The sequence below is a fragment of the Melospiza georgiana genome, chromosome 3 (assembly GCF_028018845.1).
Source record: "Melospiza georgiana isolate bMelGeo1 chromosome 3, bMelGeo1.pri, whole genome shotgun sequence".
NCBI lineage: Eukaryota > Metazoa > Chordata > Aves > Passeriformes > Passerellidae > Melospiza > Melospiza georgiana.
The window spans coordinates 104,109,487-104,128,673 of NC_080432.1; the positions used below are offsets into that span (position 1 = coordinate 104,109,487).

Here is a 19,187-nt window from a genome sequence, read left to right on the forward strand (position 1 = left end):
CCTTTGAGCAAATAGATTTTCTTTTCAAGACATGATACTTAAACAAATACAAGTTTTGCCCTTTAAATGAAGCAACTGTCCTGCAATTGAGAAGCCTACAGGGCATCCATTTTGCAAACCCCAATTAGGTTTAAATTCAGTATGAATGTATCTGGTGGCTTGGCTCCCTGGCACAGGAGACCACTATTTGAGCTTTACAAGTCTTCTGAAAAGAAAGGCTCACACCAAACCACAGCAATGGGAAGACTAAATTTCCAATATAAAAGGAGTTGTTGATGCGACCTTCTTTAAAAGAAGCTACTAAGTTTTAGAGTTTCTCCTTAAAAAACTTATAATTGTATTAAGGAGGAGAAGTTTCTTCCATACTGTTTCTGTGCAATGCTTAGCATTACCCAGTGGTGACAGGATGTGTCCCCAGCACACAGCAAGTGTCAGTGCCACACAGCAGCCAACCAAATGGGGTGCATGTGCAAATTCCAGCTCTGAGCAATGAAGTACAACCTGTCCAAGCCATTGCCTCATGGCAGTATCAGCTAAGCAAACACCATTAATTCCATGGATGCTTAAAACAACAGTTAATTTGATGGAGACCAACCAGGGATTGTGTGTTTCACACCTGCAGTTTGACTAAAATTACTTCACAATTTAATTTTATAATGATTTGCAATAATTCTTCTTAGAACTACCATCAGCTCTTTGTAATATATTTTGTACAGGAAACCAGATTTAAAGCTTTTAATTTTTTTAATTAAAGTTATCTATAAAAATAAGGATTCTTATACCTCAAAATTCTCTCAGCTTTGTTCTATTAAAATCTGATTTCTCTTAGTTCTTACTGAATGCTAAATAGTGCCCAGGGCCTTGAGGTGATGGTATTATTATGGCAAGCTTGTTTCACAACTCAAGCATCAAAGGCCACCCTCACCTGATGCTTGGCCATCTCCATTCCCTCCAAAACCACCGTCTTAAAGTCCTCCTGTTTGTCCTGTGGAAGGAAAGAGGAGAACTTTCAGACTGCATTTCAAATATGAGAAGAATACTCTGCCGTGAAGGCCGTGCGGTTGCTTGGTTGGGTGCTGTGCTTCAGCTGGAAACATCACCCACCCCAACAAATCTGTGATCCAGAAATGGCAGACTCAAGCTAGAGTGGCCAAGATACTACTAGAGAAAACCAGCACTGCCAGTTTGTGCCTCTGTTTATTTCCAGCACTGCCAAAGGAGGTTTTTAAGCACATTTCCCTCAGATAACAGAGCTTGAGCAGCACCATACTACATGAATATAAACATGAGTCAGAATGCCCTGAAGGAAAATAAGGATCCACTCAATTTTTGTAGTTATTTTCTAAGAAAACCCAACAGCTATATGTAATAGTATTCTCCTCTGCATAAAGAGGAAATGGCCTGAAATCAATATTCATTACCTTGTGTTTATCTCATCATTATACACCTACCTATGGTTCAGTGTGCAACTGCTGCCATGACTAAGGGGTTCCAGAAATTCCAAGAAGTTTTCTGAATTGTTGAAGCATACTGTGGGAGTCCTGACTTCAGGCATCTATCTCAGCATACAGTACTTACCAGCAGCATGTCTATTTATAAATCACACATGATGTATAAATTCATGCACAGAGATTACCTGGAGTGTGAAAACTTTCTAACAGATACTACTACATTGAACAGCAGGGTTAGAGGCTATGCCTGAGGAGCAGGCAGTTAAGACTCATTCCTCCTTTATACATGCAAGAAGAGAAATTTAGCCTCATCTTCATGGTTCAAAAAAATGATAAAATGCAAAATGCAGATATGCTTCAGACTCTAGTTTTATCCCCCATAATTGTGAGCCTTGCTTCAATAGTTCAGATCTGCCTGCCACTAAGTGATCCCTAAATTTAATGTAGCCACTTGTATCTCAGCAGTTCCTTTACTCACTGAAGACATCAGAGACTGTAAATGCAGTAGCTACAGCAAGCTGCCACTGTTACAGACCTGACAAAGCCATCTATACAGAGAAACCTGAGAATAAAACTTCAAAACTTTCTGCCATATGGCTTTGCACTTCCTCCCTGCTTCCCTGGCTCACCCATCAACATTTCCCAGTGAACTGCCCCCAGGGGGGCTCTGTCCTCACAGCAGGAGTAGAAAAAATATCTGACAGTTCTTACTTGGTGGCAGCAGAAGGGATCTCCCTGGGACAGGGCTTGGCCAGCTTCCATCGGCTTCATCAGCAGATCAGGCCTCCAACCCCACAAACTGGGGTTTAACAAATCCCATGCATCAACATAATGACAACCCTCATTCTGTTCCCACTCTACCAACTGTGCAGCCAAGATTTCCCCAGAACTGTTCCTGCCTTCTTCTGTTCATCACAGCTCTAGCCTCTGCTCAGTCTCAACACTCTTATTTCTGTCATGTTTAATAATGCAACAGTTTTTTAAAATTTTTGATTGTTATTAACAAAACTGGTTTTCTACTTCAAAAAAGTAGGTAGTCAGACTAGTATCTACATATATGACTGGCTATCTGCAAGTGATTTTATGTTAAGTGTTTATGTTATTATCAGATAAAGGAGCATATTTTACTTTTTATTTAAATAATACTTTTAATTTAGAAATCCAAAGTCAGTGATCATAATAATTTTGACTAGAGCAGGTTATAAATTTTTCTGTGGTTTGTTTGATTCACTCTGGGGCTTCTTTGTTTGTTTGTTTTCTACACTTACATGTTTTTTTTTTTGCCTGATGTTGACTTGAGATTCCTCCAGCTGGAATCTCCTACACTAAAAATAAATCCTTTTCATTCTTCATTGTTAAAAAATTAAAATATTCAAACCCAAACACTGCTGTGTGTTACTGTACATGAAACCCTTCAGTGAAAAGCAAAAGCAGAAAGCACCATCCATACCTTTGCTTTTTTCCGCAGCAGCTTTGCCAGGCGCACCACATAGGGCTTGAATTCCCTCTGGTGTGTTCCTTGCCTTCGGACTTCCAAGCCTGAATCATCTGATGCTTCTGGGATAAAAGCCCAGCGATACCTGCCATGAGACAACACAAGCAGATGTTATCCATACTGAACACGCAGGCTTTTTGAGCAATCAAAAATATGAGTGGATGAGGAAATCTAGTGAAGTATCAGAGAAAGAGAGAGAGGAAAAAAGAAATCCAAGTCAACCCTCAAAAGAAAAAATAAATGAAAAAAAATGTTCAACATTAGATTTAGAAATACTACAGGGCACAGCCTGACACAGTGTGCACAAATCCTTCCAGTCTCCAACCCACATGAGTGTCTTTTGAACTGCAGGACAATTAGGGGTGACCAAATGTCCACAAAGCTGTGCCAGGACAGCAGCCCTCACATAGTCACCAGTGTGCAGTGTAAAGGAAGAGGCACGATACTTTCTTTTGTCCTTTGTGGCCTCTCGTTCCCAGGATCTCCAGCAAATGCCAGTTGTTTTGCATTCATTTTTTCCCCAATGGAACAGGATTGCAGAGGCACTGAGGAAGCAGTTTGTACACACTACTGACCAATAAAAACCTATGGGATCCCCCTTCTGTGAAGGTTTGTTGCCACATTTTCCAGACAGACTATGCAGGAGCAATTCAAGCAAGTCATGCTGACATGACATGCAGTGCTCTGATTTCATGCATTACTCACTGAGATGGGTGGGTGTATTTTGAGTTCTTAGGCTTTACTGCAACTAAGAACTTTAAAAACAAAATACTTGAATAAATCACTACTACTAACGATCTCTCAAGTGTGGCAAATCTCTTGCCACAGGCGAAATGAAACCAGCTTGAACTAATTTGATATGCAGCATCATTTCCCCTGGGGGCCACTCAGATACTGTGAGGGAGTGAAGTATGGGCTGCCTTGGATGAAGTCCAAAGAAAGAAGAGAAACAGAAAACCAAACACTTTTATATCCTAAAATTTTACCAAAAGACATGGAAAAACATCCAAAAACTTAAATGACAATGTTTTCTACTCACATCTGAAATTGAGGCAGGTTTTCAGATGGTAAAGCTAGAGCCAAGTCCAGAAATTTACAAGCAGACAAATACAGGTTCAGCCACCTCTGGCTGTTGTAGGATGTGGAAAAACCATTGCCACCTGTGTAAGTTGTCTCCAAACCAGCAACAGATGGGCCAGAAGTTCTAAAATACATTACAGAAGGGAAGTGAGTCAGAACAACCTTCTGCCACATTGAAAACCTTATTTTTCTTACTTGCCTTTACACACAACTCTTTATTTACCAGCATTATCCTGAATTCATAAATTGAATCCCAACACAAGTCTGTGCCATGAGTGAAGTTCTGTATGCATATATACAAATATATATATATTATACTTATATGTGATAAAATGTCAGTGTATAATGAATGTGTTGCACTGTATCTTCTTCCCACATATTCAAATTATGAGGAAGTTTAAAATTGTCAGTCATGTTGCTATTACTTCATTTGAAGGAAAAACTCTCCAAAAAACAAAACAACTAGGAAAAAAGTGAGCAAAACTTGGGCAAATAACTCTGGCTCATTTGAGAAATCTGCCTCTCCTCCTGGAATGACTGAAATTGGATCACACTGTATAGAAAACAGAGGAGATAAAAATGGATAATAAAACAAGAAAAATTATCAATCTCACTTACCTAATAAGAGAAGGAACTATGCTTTCATTTAGACAAAGAAAAAGGTGCATCAGTCTTATTTAGAATAAGTGTATGACACAGAAAAGGTGTAAGTCATGCCACACATAATTTAATTGCAGCAGCTGTGCATTTTAGTCTGGCAGGCATTGTAAGAACTCAGACACTTGTATCTTATAATTTCCTTTAGTGATTTATGATCAATCTGACAGCAAAACTTCTTTGGTTTTGTCCTGAACAGTCTGTCCCTGGTACTGCAGACTGAACTAGCCTTTACTTGTCCTTCTCATTTGAGCTCAACAGCTCTAAGACAAATTATTTTAAAGAATTACTCCACTCCCCATCAGCATACCAAGGAATTTTTATAAAGTTAAACAAGCAGGAAGTTCATACATTTACCTGGAAATGTCTTCATCAGCAGTGAGCTCCTGTTCCATCAGTAAAAACACTTGCACCTGAAGATCAAATGTTACATTTCAATACTATTTTCAATGGACTGTGACTTGGGAAAGCCTGAGTAATAAGCCTTAGACAAATAGTTTGGAGCTTTATTTCCTTTCCTGTATGAGTGGACAGCAGCACCATAAAGCTCTCTCATCCCTTATATATAACCTGAATAACACAAAGGCCACAAGGAACTGTCTCTTATGGCCAGGAAAGCTCTCAAAGGCTAATCCCCTCCACCACCTAGAAAGACAGCAAGACCTAAACTAAATGAGAATAAAGGATTGTTTAATGGAGCAGGTCAGGCTCAGGGGTGGATTCCCAGAAGCACCACAGTCCTGCTAACTGAAAGTAGTTCCAAGACTGTGTAAGTTGTGTAAAGGCCAGGACACAGCACAGGAGTCAGAAGACCACACTGAGTAGAATGGGTTTTCTAGAATTTATACTATTGACAGGCTTAAAATTAAATACATCTATTGCTAAAACACCACACTTTAAAATCTTTTATATAGCTTTCCTCCTTCTATTGCTTGGTTCTGTGGTTATTCATGGGCTACATTAGGCACCTGCAGATTGAAAATATAATTAATCACAGCAATGATTCTGGTTTGCTTTCTCTGTTATTCAGTTCCTTGGGAGCTCCTTGAATAGCTCCTTGAATGGATCACAGCATGCACCAACCACTCTCCTCCATTCCCACTGCCAAAGCTGAAACCCAAAAGAGTGTGTCAAACAGCCAACACAGGAGATTCTGCAGGCAGAAACTCTGGAAACAAATATTTTCACTGTTTTGTTATGAAGAGTAAAATGAGAAAGAAGAAATCTGAGCCAAGCCTTGTATAAATCTAGTTACAACATGTAGTCACAATGTGACCTGAATGACCATCAATTGCCAATAAAACATTGATTCTGACTCCTATACATGGATTCTCAACCCCATTGCTGTAAGAAGAATGACCAGGAAAATAGAAACAGGGAACACTGAAAAAGAAGAGCAGGAGTGGGAGTGGTGGACAGGGTACACATACATAAGCAGAAATTGAAGTAGGATTCAAGTAGGGAACAATGAGGGCAAATGCAAATTTAATTCAGGAGACAGCTGAAACAGTCTAAACTAACAGACATTAAATTTCATCACAAAAAACAGACATGAGGACTATGAAAATAAGTCAGCTTTCAGTTTGTGACCATTGCACATTTATTTGTACAATCTCTAGAAGAGATTTTATTAAAAATCTTGAGGAGGAGCGAGGCTGTGTCTCAGATGTCCACCAGTCTTCTAAATAATGAATGACACCTGCAACTCACCAGTTCAGTGATCATGGTTGGCCAAAGTGAGGTAAGGTGCTGTGGAGACATTCTTAAAAGTAATACTCTGAAAAACAGGAACACTTGGGAATGAAGGGTGGGCACCTGTGGCAACCGGAGACTTTCTACCAGCCTTTCTGAAACAAAAAGCCAAGAAGGATCCCTCAGTTCAGAATAATTCCAATGAGAATTTTCTCCTTCTCTTCTTTACTTTAAATGTTCACTTTAAGTATCTGCCATGGTACTGTTCCAGTAATTTACTGGTTTTATTCTGTCAACATAAAGAAATAACCACTCCACCAAAGAAGGAACAAAATAGAGAAACCTATAAAGAGTGAAGTTGCCTATTTTGGGTAGGTTCTCTACATAAATGCAATAGTGCATCTGAGAACTTTGCTTATCTTATGCAGAGTTTCACCCATTACAGCAGGACGAGTTAACAGATTCCAAACAATACAAAATCAGCCTGAACTCAGATGTATTATTGTTATTAAAACACTGCACCATCACAACACTTGAGAAACTACAAAGGGATGATATGGTTTTATTGAATTATGATCACCTCTATATACAGAGGCAGACAAAATGAAATTTTGCAGTCCAACCAGCACACATGCATGTTGCAGTTCAGACCAGTAAAATCATCTTATTCCATGAACATGGTAATCTCAGCTACTGACTCAACTGGAAATTAAAAGAAAAACAAAAAAAACCAACCAACAACCCAAACATTCTTAATTAAAATTAAATATAACTAAATTTCAAAAATAAATATAAACAAATAAAAATAGATTCTAGAACAAATAAAACAAAAAAGTTGCTGCAACTGATTTTCCATATAGAAGAAGAGACCAAAGTGTCCCTTTGGTGCCATGAAAAAATGATACATCTAAAAGCTGCTGCTAACTATTAGCATCATCTTAAAAGGAAGATCCAAGCAGTTTCCATTCCCAGTCACTTAAGGTAAAGGTTCATTGTAAGAAATAAACTTCAATGATATAAATATGACAGATAAACTGAACTGAGGAAAAAATACCAGCAAAAGAAGTCAAGAATTCAAAATGTAAAGGTCATTTTTCCTATTTCTCCCTAATTGATAGGTTTTGGTACCTCAGATGTTCATGTCAACACATATTGTGCAGGTGTCCAAGGATATTGATCAAGGAATAAAATGACAGATCAGAGAAATTATCTGGATTAAAGTCAACTGGCAACCACAAAACCCACACATCTTGTAGTAATTCAAGACTGAAAACATTTTAACCAAAAGCTGCAGAAACTTTGTTTCAGCTATGGAAACACTATCTCACACTGATCTTGCAGCACAAAAATTTAGCCTGCTGTTACTGTCACACAAGCATTGCACAGCTAACAGGAAGAAGTCCCTCAATGATACACGTTTACTGACCTTGTATGTCGGGCAGGTATTTCTGGTACTGGTCGATCTCGCTGCTGAAAATGGCGAAGGCGAGTCTCTTGAGGAGCATGGCGCGCTGCTCCAGCTCCGCCTCTCTGTTAGCAAACAGATTGAGGGAGCTGCTCTGGGCCACAGCCACTCGTGCTGAAAGAGAACAGGGAAAGTGCAGCCTATTGGAAAAGTAGCTCCCAATATCACCAGTTAGATTGTGCCTGGGCCAGTCTGATCCTCGCTGCTGGGCCAAAGGCAGCAGCTGCGGTGTATCACCCCAGAGATACCTTGGCTTGCTGGTGGTTGCAGCTGGGCACTGAACAAGTCCAGGCTTGTTAGGAACCCCGTTTACCTCAGGAGGAATGGTTTCAGGCGATGGTGGAGAGAAAAAGGAGAGGATTCTGCTGGAGGGTTTAATGTCCAGAGGTTTATTCCATGGTTACAGAGGTCTGAACGTGAGGAGCTGCTCCAACAGAACCATGACTGCATGGTCTGATCACCTTTTTAAGCTCAGGGACAGGGGGAGGGGAGGTACAGGTGAGCCACCAACCAGGTGAGAGGGGCAGGGTCTCAGGGGAAGATGACACCCAGACAGGCCAATGACCTCTGGGCATAGGGGCATCCTTTGAACTTGACCAACCACACGACGCCTTGCTGGAATGTTCAGCCTGATTGACAGGACTCACTCAGCATGGGGGCAAGGGGGAAGGGAGAGAGGCATAGGCACACTTGGGGAAATGACCTGGAAGGCCAAAATGGGACATTACAGCACACCACAACAGCAGCCAAGAGCTGATGAATTTCCCTTCTGCACAAATAACTCTTTCTTTGCAATATTGGGGTTTGAAAGCAGGTGTTAAGATGATGTATGGTTTGCAATTTGAATCCGTAACCAGAAATTCAAAGTAAAAGTTGAAGGAAATCATGTAAGCATACACAATAATGGCTGGGTTTAGGGGCTTTTGGGAAAGAGTTCAGCCATTTTTTAAAAAAAAAATTGCATGTATTGATGCTCAAAAAATTATAAAGTGCAAAATAATTTTTTTTAAACAGTTAGTGTCAGATCTTCAAACCCAAACCAACAAAAAACCACCCCCACCCACTCTGCTTAATCAGGTTAGCCCTATAGGCAAAATTCACTGTGTGCCAGGATGGTATAAAATTCTCTCACTTTGGGTTATTTATGGAGCTCCAGAAATGAATAGTCAATGAAAACATGAAAAACACTGAATAAATCAAATTGGAAGAAATGTTGAGCAAGTGTTCTCTTTAAGACACTTATTTTTCATTTATTTAATGTTTATACTGCAGAGAAGTCACCTCTATATCAATACTTACTCATCAAATCTCTAAACGTGGTTTTGTCATGTGTCATCAAATTATCCATAATAGCTCTCCAACTAAAAGAGAAAAATCATACACAAATCAGAAAAGCAAGAAAAAAGCAAGAATTTTCAGGAACATTTGCAATTTTTTTCTGCTCTTTCAATTTAGGCTAAAACTTCCAATCCAAGCTCTCTGCCTCATAAGGTACCATTTACTTGGTGTTATGTGATCTGAAACTGTGTTTCTTGAACACCCTTCTCCAAGAAAATAAGGGATGCCATTCAGAGGGACTCTGACAGTTTTAAGAAGTGGGTCCATGCAAACCTCATGATGTATGAGGCCAAGTGCAAGGTCCTGCAGAATGATCAGAGCAACTCCAAGCACAAATACCAGCTGGGCACAAAATGAATACTGAGAACAGCTCTGAGGAGAAGGACACGCGGCTGCTGGTGGATGAAGATGAAAAACTGAATTTTATCTGCCAATGTGTGCTCACAGCCCAGAAGGGCAACTGCATCCAGGTTTGCACCAGGAGCATGGCCAAGAGATCAAGGGAGGTGATTCTGCCTTGCTCTGGTAAGACCCCACTTGGAGTACTGTATCTAGCACTGGGACCCCCAGCATAAGAAGGATAGGGACTCCTTTGAAGAGGTCTATGGGAGGATCACAAAGATGATCAGAGGGCTGGAGCACCTCTCCTATGAAGACAGGCTGAGAGCTGGGGTTTTTCAGACTGGAAAAGAGAAGGCTTCAGGGAGATCTTCTAACAGCTTTCCAGTACCTAAAGACCCTCCAGAAAGCTGAAAGTGACTTTTCACAAGGGCATGGACTGATAGGACAAGAGGGAATTACTTTTAAAGTAAAGTAATCCCACTTTTAAAGAGGACAGATTTAGATACTTGGAAGGAATTCTTTATTGTGAGGGTCATGATGTCCTGGCACAGGTTGCCTGGTGAGGCTGTGGATGCCCCATCCCTTGAAGTGCTCAAGGCCAGGTTGGATGGTGCTCTGAGCAACCTGGTCTCAGAGCAGGAAGGTGTCCCTGCCCATGGCAGGTGTATTAGAACTAGACCATCTTTAAGGTCTTTTGCAATGCAAATCATTTGAGGTTTCTACAAAATGCTAACAATGTTTTCCTCACAATTTTTTTTAAATTTTAAGAAAATTATTTTTAAAAATAGATTTGTGCATAGAAATATACCTCATATCAATTTCATATTTCATGTGGTAATCTAAACCATAGAAAATCTCTATTTCTCTCTGTAAAGATCTATTGGGAAATTTTAGTCCCTATGTTAATGGAATACGTAAAATTTGTAAGGACCATCGGTAGCAACAAGAAAAATAAAGTCTTACTGGTTAACACAGGAAGCATCCATCTGGAAGAAACTGGAATCCATAAAGAGGTCAAAGGCTTCCTTTTTCCATGCTCTTCTTGTATACTGATATCCACTAAGACTGCTCAGTAACTGGACACAAGCTCGATAGCTGGATGCGTTGTGAGCACTAAACAAAGAAAAATTCAATATAAACCAATTTTGAGTTGTTGCTCTATAGAAAGTTTGACAGACACCTAATCCTTATCGTGCCTATTTCAACTTAAAATGCCACCAGCCAAATTTCTACGGGCTGTAGGCATCTTCTACATCCATTCAATAAACTAAAGATACCTGTGATTACGGAGGTAGGGCACAACATAGTGCATAATATTTACAAGCAAAGGAATAACTCTCTCTTTTTCATCACTGTAGAAAACCATGTCCAGGAGATGAGCCAAAACCTATAAAATGAGAGGAAGATATGTTATAATGCATTCTTAAATTGCTTTTAACATACCATTCAACATTTTTTTGGTGGATGTAATGTTTTTACTGAACATTCAATTTATGATAGAAGTGATCACATTTCAGGTACCATGCAAATCCAGAGTATAAAGATTCCATCATTTTTATAACACATTAAGGTGTTAGAAGCACAGAAGAACAAACTCCTGATTAAAGCACTCTAGAGAATAAACTACAAAGAAAGAATTCAAAGACTGACTGCAATTATCAGCAGTAACTAAGATGTAACACAAAGATAAACACACAAAGCTTACCATCAAAAAAGCTGGCTACACTACACACCTGAAAGGCCATGCTTTATACCTCATCCATCTCAATGGGTTAGTAACAAACTTTCATGTGACAAGACCCAGAGTCCATTCACATCAGTGTTTCCCATTAAATCTCCTTCTCCAAGCTTCTAGTCCAAAGCTTTTCACAATATAGAAGTGTATTAAAAGACACTATTCATTATCTCCAAGGAAACATTTACCTCAGAAAGTAAGGTCAATGCATGGACACTATAAACAGATGGAGTTATATTTGAAGTTTCCATTGCTGGAGACAGCATATCTAAATGAAGATAATAACAACAATTAAAAAAAGTCCAAAGTTAGTTTTCTCAGGCCATTATTTAACTTACAGCATGTTTTAAAAAGATGTATTTTGAAGATGCACAAGCTTTCCAGACACATTAGTGCTAGACCAATACTGAAGAATTTTACATACATTCAAATATAGCAAAGCTGTTGTCTTCATTAATTTTACCATGAAAACTAATGTTTTGTTTCAAATAAAGATGAAAATGGACCTACCTTCAACATCTGATTCTAAGTTGTTTCCATCAACCATAATCTTGGGGGAAGGCTTAACCTCTAAGTTTCGTCTTAGCCAAGTGGTCTGTTCTAAGGAAGACCCAGCAATTGCCCCAATGGCATCCACTATCTTGTGTGTGACATCCTGGTAGAAAAAAAGTCCCAAGCATTTTAAGAACTTTGTGCAGAAGGGCTGTATTCATTGTTCTGACATGTAGAAAATCCATATAACCAAATATAGAATTGCTTTCAAATAATTTCTATATTATCAGTTTTTAATATCTTCACAGAAAATAAGAGCTTTTTCAAAAAATTGTAAATATAACGAGAAGATAATTAAGAGTAGTTTCATACTACAGAACTCATATCAAATACTTCTAGTACATTCAAGCATCCAGTTCCAACCCCACTGCCGTGGACATGGACACCTTACACTAAACCAACTGTTCAGAACCTCATCCAAGTGGCCTTAAACAATTCTAGTGACAGCAACTGCAACTTCTCTGGGTAAGCAGTTCCAGGGCCACACCACCTTCACAGTACAGATTTTTTTTCCTGATATCTAATCTGAATCTAATCTCACTTTAAGCCATTCCTCCTTGTCCTGTCACTGCATGTTCTTGTAAACAGTCCCTCTCCATCTTTCTTGTGGCTTCCTCCAGGTACTGGAAGCCTTCCCTTTTCCAGGCTGAACAAGCCAAATTCTTTCAGCCTTTTCTCTTAAGAGAGGTTGCTCTAATCAACTTGGTGGCCCTCCTCTGGACTTGCTCCAAGAGGTCAGTATCCTTCCTGTGCTGGGAACTGGACGATCTTTAAGGCCCTTTCCAAACCAGGTCTCTGATTCTATGATTTATTGTTCAGTTACTTTAAAAAGACACATACAACAGATTTCTTACCTGTAGATCTCTTTGATCTTTCTTATTCTCCAGACTTGGGTTTTTCATGATGAACTCATTAAGAACACTGAAAAAATACAGAAGTTGAATATGGATTTTCTTCTCATAATACATTATTCAGCAGTTTTCAGAATTAGGACAAATCTGAAGACATTTATTTGTGCAATATTTAATTACTAAACCCACAGGGATTGCTACTTATCAATATTCCAGGAAACATCTTTATAAGTTCCTTAAGGTAATTTTTATCATTAGAGTTTACCAAGAACAGGTTTTACTTGATTATATACAAAAATATCTTCAGAGGCAGTTTACTAGGGAAGATAAATTCAAAATATTGAAGAAATTGGTCCTTGAAGCATTATACAGAAAATATATTCAAAGTTATATTTCTAACAGTCCACAAACTGTTTCCATGATGAGAATTCAGCCCACTCTAGTGGGTTTCAAATACCTAAGAAATAGTCATTGCTGTTATTTTTTAGGAAAAATCAGAAACTTTCATCTGTTGCTTAAAGAGCCTGAATCACTGAAATAATCATTAAGGTGAGGTTGTGGCTTATATAATACTATAATATAAAATTTAATATATGTAGCCATTCCTCAGAGAAGAAATTAATTTGATAAGACCCACAGAACTCAGGCAATAACTTTACGAGTCAAAAGTAAGAGACAGATTTAGAAACTAACACTTCAGAATAATTTCACACACCTACATTTGAGCATATTTGAAAATTGCAAATATCAGAAGCACTTACCCAAGTATGAGAAACTGTCCTGGGGCTGGAAGACCAACCTGTATGGAATCCTTTAACAGAAGCAGCAGCGCTGCCCAGCTGTCTACTAAGCTGGTCACTGGAATCCTAAGGGAGAGAGAGCAGCAATCTCAATGATGAGAACATCACCTCCCTCAGGTATTCCCCCAATTTCTTTTTACATCACATCTCTGCTGTCAGATATTTGGAATCAACACCCTAAGAGCTTCTTTTAATAGGAGGTTGCTGTATCAATTCATTAAGAAACAGCTGAAGGTAGAAGAACAGCATTCTTAAAAGATGCTTTTCATTACAAAGATGGAACGGCATGAATGAGTTACAGCACAATTAAGATCAGCTTTCTTTGGGCAGATTACCTGCAGGATTTTTAGGTGAAGGAAGAAAGGTGATGCACTACTATGGAACTCACAAAATAAACCATCTTTTTAAACAAACCTACAGATCAAACCCATTCTTTCTTCACTATTTATATTACACAGGCTATTGATCATCCTATGACAAAAAGATGTAAAATATTCAAGTTGATTATCTGTTTCCCGATGACAGAAGTAAAATTGAGTTTGTTTTCTCACCTTTGAGTATAAGCATAGAAAAACTGCAACATGCAGACTTCCAGTGAAAGATGCTTCTAGAAAAAGATATGAAACCTGTGTTATAAGAAAGAAGTGGAGTTTTTTTCCCCTCACCAGGGTAAAATTGACAATGCTATAATGTTACTGCAATGCCTAAACATACAGCTTAATTTAATAGAACACTGAAAATGCCCTTTCAGACATCCCTCTGTAAAGTTATACTTCATTTACCTCTTAGATATAGTGAAAAAGTTCACATTGTGCTGCTCAGCTTTGTCAATGAAGTACCCATATCATCAGTGTTCTAAGCTGCTTCAAGAGGACATCATATAAATCAACAGGATCTGTAGAGTTTCCATACCTTGTCCTTTGCTATGGCTGGAGGCTGCTTCAGAACTTCTTTCACTGTCTGTATGACAGTCTCTGTTCTCATAACGCTGATAGAGCGAACCAGCTCAACCAGCAGAAGTTGTTCTTCACATGCTGTAGGGATAACCTAAAACAACCAGATGTGTGTCACAGATTATCAACACAGACAATGGCTATGCCAAAACTAAGGCAGCTATCCTCATGGGATTGAAATTTTATCACTTAACAGTTCATCTAGAGACCTGGTATCACCTACACTTCCCCTGAAGAATTCAGGAAGATTATCCCATTCTAAAGTCCTATCTCCCTGACAGAACAGTTGCGAATTAGAATAGCAAATATTGTCCATACTTCATTGTCTTTTTTCACTGGAATGTCTGAATTTTCTTCTTCCTACCACTAAATCACTTATAAGTATTAGCATTATTTGAAGTGACCACTGTAATATAAACGTACTTTTGTCCTTGAAGTATTTTTGTTTTGCCTTCTTTCATTCCATACAAATGCAATAGCAGCCATGAAGTGAACACCATGATTCATTGAAATTGGACCCAAAAGTTCCAGAATCTGTTGCCTCAAATTCTGAAATACGAAAGCAGAACACATAGCCTTTTAGATAAGCACCTCAGCATTACGTTCAAAATCTTTTCTCTGCAGAAAGCAAAGAGGTGACATATTGCACTGAACTGATAAATTTTAGCTTAAAAGCATATACAATACTCATTTATAAAAGCCTATTTTTTGTGGTGAGTGAGTAGATGAGGACAAAGGCATAAAAATTCAATTTAGATTTAAGGGAAGAGGATTGAAATTATTTTGATGAAGATATTAACGAACAATTTCAATGATATTATCCCTGATGTTCTGACCTTAGTTGACCCAAGGTTAATAGTGGTGATGGATGCAGCAGCAGCAGCAGTAGTTTTCTCTGAAGAATCTGCAAGGTGCAGGATGCTCCACAGTAAAGTCACAGAAGACATGATCATATGCAAGATAGAGAGGATTCCATTACGTGCTTCAACCAAATGCTTCTGATCTACATTAACCAAAAGCTAGTGGGAGAGAAGGGGAGAGGAGAGAGAGAAGAACATAAACAGCATATTTAAAATAGAGAAAATTTTAACTTACTGACCATGGGAGCTTTCAACTTTAACTCCTTTTCATAATTTTTTCAATAATTCTTCAAATATGTACAGCTTTGAGACTTTTAAAATAATAGAGGATTTATTGATTGAGTTGTGCAACATCAAATGTACTCTGAACATGGGAGGCCTCATGTCTACAGCAATCAATTTTGTATCCTCTGCCTATACCTTTGCGAAACAATTATTTTAGAATTTTAAGTCTAGCTAATACTCTAGGAAAAATTATTTATTTATATAAATAAAACCCACTTTTCAGTCACTTTCAAATGAATGCAAAGCAAAGGGGTGTAAGAATGGTGAAAAAGCACAAAAACAAGATTACTGAGAAAAAGGCCGAAAGCGTCTCATGGAATCTGGACCAAATTCTTAACAGACACTATGCTCAGAATATCAGATCTAAAATTACTGCTTGACTAAAAAGAAAAATTGTAAATATACAGAAGGAACAGAAGGATAATGTTTAGACATATTGCAAGGTGAACACAACAAAGGCAGCTGTATAAAGTGGAATTTTAAAGGTCTTAAAGTTAAGGAATTAAACTTACGTTATTTCAGGGTTACAGAAAACCAAAAGAAGCAAAGAAATATAAGAGTATTCTCTTAAAAGTATCATCCAAAGAAAACGTGTTTTTCTGTTTGTATCATCAATAAACCCCCATATTTATAGCTAAGACAATATATTTGTTATTTTTGTCATCCAGATCTTCATAACTGCTAATATAATCACAGTCCTTGATTTGACATGAATTGCCTAGAAATGTCTCAGACACCCAGATAAGTTCACCTGATGATACTGTGTAGATGGATCCAGGAGGCAGTAATGAATTATTGTTGTGATCCCTTCTAATAAAGTGAGAATCATATCTGGGGGAGTGACTGATGCCATCCAGAGAGGCCTAAAAGAAGAGTAATTTTTTTAAATGAGTTAGTCTGACAGCAGAGTAATTCAAAACAATCAAATTCAGTTAAAAAATTATACCTCTACATACACATACCTATTATCAGATAATCCAGTTTCATATTTATACTGCTGAATTAAATTATCCAAGTTCCTGCAGAGCTGAAGAGTCACTGAAACAACCACCCTTTGAAGAACTTTTCCCATGTAAGGCAACGTAGAAGTGATAAGGCCAATCCACTGGGGATGCATTTTACAGGCACAGTGCTGATGCAAAGCTCGTATCACTGCACACAGAAACATGCCTTGGCAGGTTATTGGCTGGGAATGCAAATACTGCAGAGAAGTCATCGGCTGCTGGGGACCAATGTGCTCCAGGTCTGTTATGACAAAGTCAAACACCGTTTCATTTTCCTCAGGCACAGTCATTACTCTGTGTTCCAGCACAATCAGCCGCTGAAGTACTTTCAGAAGTTGTGACTGCAGAGTACTACCATTGTCAAATTCATCCTCAGAAAAATTTATAAGGCTGTCTTCAGAGAAGCCTTCTTCTACAGCCACTATGTTTTTTCCAGCTATCTTTTCACTGTGCCATTTCTGGGCACTGAAGATAGAAGACAGCAGACAATGCAGGATCACCTTCTGAACCTTGCACTTGGACAACATGTCTGAAATAAAACTAGGAAAGCCCTTGGCAGAGCTTTCTATCACTTTTGCCAGCTCAGCAAAGAGGAGTGTCAGAATTTCTATACTCATCATCTGCATGTTGCGGTTTCCTATGAGGTCTTGTGAGGTTACTTTAACGTGAGTTGGATAATGGCTCCGCATGTAGTACAGACACAAGGAGATGAGAATTTCTATGTACATAGAGCTCCGAAAGTTATGGTTAGAATCCACTGGGATGTGACTATAGAAATCCTTGCCCATTACAGATATTCGATGCCTAGCTAGAAGATTTTGGAGCAATGAAAGCTGAGGAGTGTATGCATTGTTGACACTGGTAGTGGAGATGGCACTTACAAAAGCTGAAGGATTTGTTTTCAGAATTGCCTTAATTGCAGAAAAAGCATACAATGTCCTTGAAGAGTCGTACAACTGGAGATAAAGCAGCACGTGTTGATACAGTGGATGAATATTGAAGTTAGGAGATTTTCGCATTCCTGGGGATCCAACATCACTTTCTATTTCTGAAATTTCTCCCTCTCCACAACTGTACCAATTTTCTAAATCAAGACCATCACTAAAGAAGACATTAGTTTGTTTAAGCTTTTCTGTTTGTGCTTTCTTCTTCTCTTCATCTTTCTTTTTGGCTATTTTTACCTTAGGTTTTGCACCTGGTTGCTTACCAGCCTCTTTAACAATTGTTTCTTTTTCTGACATTTTTTCTGGTTGCTTTCCTTTAAAGCTGAACTGAATACTACTGTGGCTATGTTTTCTAGACTTTGATTCAGTGGAAGAAAGAGTTAGATCAGAGAAGGATTGCTGGCTTTCTGCAATACAAGGTGAAGAGTTATTTCTTGACATTTCATCTCCTAAGCTCTCAAGTCCAGTTTCAGTTGAGGCTGATAGTAACTGTGAGCTGTCATTACTAAGTAAACTACTTTGGCTACTTTGAATATTTTGATCATCACTTTTTGTAACTTCTACAGAGCTTTCCAATGAGCTGTATTTACATGAAGCATCCTCAGAGTGCAGGCTCTCTTTAACTGGTTCAACTTCTTCTCCAAGACCACTTACAACTTGGCATATAAGATCTGTAACCACTTGTTGCACGATTTCATCAGGTGAGTCTTCTTTTAGAGTCTGAGAGCTATCTTGAGCACTCAGGCTTTCTGTTTCCACTTCATAACTGATGCTGTCTCCAGCAGATGACTGAGAACAGCCAGAGTCAGAACTCTGCAGTATTTCAGCCTGATGATCAGGAAGGTCAAAATCAGACACAACCATTGGTATGGTCTCACTGCTGGTACTTAACAAGGAAAGCCTGTCACTCAGAGGATTGACGGTCAGGCTGAAGTTCTCCATTTCATCCACACCAAGTTGCTTCTCATTGCCTTCTTTAGGTATAATAAGTTGTTCTTGACTTACAGGCACGTGGGAGAATGCTTGAAGAACACAAAAAAATGTATACATATGAGATTTTGTTCTTCAGAATAAGAATTCAGAATTAAAATTTAGAATTTAAACTATTATTAAGACTTCAAATCATGAAGGCATGAAGGATGGTAAATAGTATCTTTCTATTTCACAGAAGAAAAAATACCTCAATAAGTAAATGACAAGTTCACAAAAACGAAGCAAAATTGTTTTAGCAGTACACCTTAGCAAAACAACATAATTCTCTGTCAAACATTATGCAGTCTTATCTGCTTTTGTTTTCATGAGAAATAGAATTAGTAAATTCTAAACTAAAATTATGCATTACATGCAAACACCTTCAAAACTTATTGATACGTTTTCAGCCAGCCCCATGTCATTCATAAAAATGTTTAATTTATTGGTTAACCATCAAGCCATATTCTTATGTTCTACCAAGTCTCAGTAAGATGTAACAAAATGCTCTGCATTAAAATACTTGCATATCATTTTAATATAAAAACAATACAACTTTAAACAGTACCTGGGGCACACAAACTTGAATTAGGAAAATACACACAAATGCAAATATAAGCCATAGTTGTTCCAACACTTTTTTCAGTTACCCCCAAAAATTTCTACTATGACTTCAACATTGCATGTAAACAGCAAGCAAAGAAATTAAGAAAC

General features: G+C 38.3%; 1 protein-coding gene across 5 annotated transcripts in view; it reads right to left on the reverse strand.

The window, feature by feature from the left end:
• Positions 1-19,187, reverse strand: part of DOP1A (DOP1 leucine zipper like protein A) — a 60,726-nt gene that overhangs the window by 1,518 nt on the left and 40,021 nt on the right. For 3 of the 5 annotated variants that reach the window (XM_058021642.1, XM_058021643.1, XM_058021641.1), the window contains 19 exons: positions 16,519-18,526; positions 16,308-16,419; positions 15,248-15,430; positions 14,835-14,960; positions 14,371-14,505; positions 14,010-14,065; positions 13,420-13,524; positions 12,662-12,728; positions 11,766-11,910; positions 11,444-11,523; positions 10,798-10,907; positions 10,484-10,633; positions 9,140-9,201; positions 7,802-7,954; positions 6,394-6,530; positions 5,041-5,096; positions 3,986-4,150; positions 2,902-3,031; positions 926-985 (listed from right to left, as the gene is read on the reverse strand). In XM_058021642.1, the coding sequence (XP_057877625.1) occupies positions 926-985; positions 2,902-3,031; positions 3,986-4,150; positions 5,041-5,096; positions 6,394-6,530; positions 7,802-7,954; positions 9,140-9,201; positions 10,484-10,633; positions 10,798-10,907; positions 11,444-11,523; positions 11,766-11,910; positions 12,662-12,728; positions 13,420-13,524; positions 14,010-14,065; positions 14,371-14,505; positions 14,835-14,960; positions 15,248-15,430; positions 16,308-16,419; positions 16,519-18,526 (4,040 nt within the window). The remainder of the gene's footprint in view (positions 1-925; positions 986-2,901; positions 3,032-3,985; positions 4,151-5,040; positions 5,097-6,393; positions 6,531-7,801; positions 7,955-9,139; positions 9,202-10,483; positions 10,634-10,797; positions 10,908-11,443; positions 11,524-11,765; positions 11,911-12,661; positions 12,729-13,419; positions 13,525-14,009; positions 14,066-14,370; positions 14,506-14,834; positions 14,961-15,247; positions 15,431-16,307; positions 16,420-16,518; positions 18,527-19,187) is intronic. The other 2 variants (XM_058021645.1, XM_058021644.1) reach the window with 1 other exon arrangement.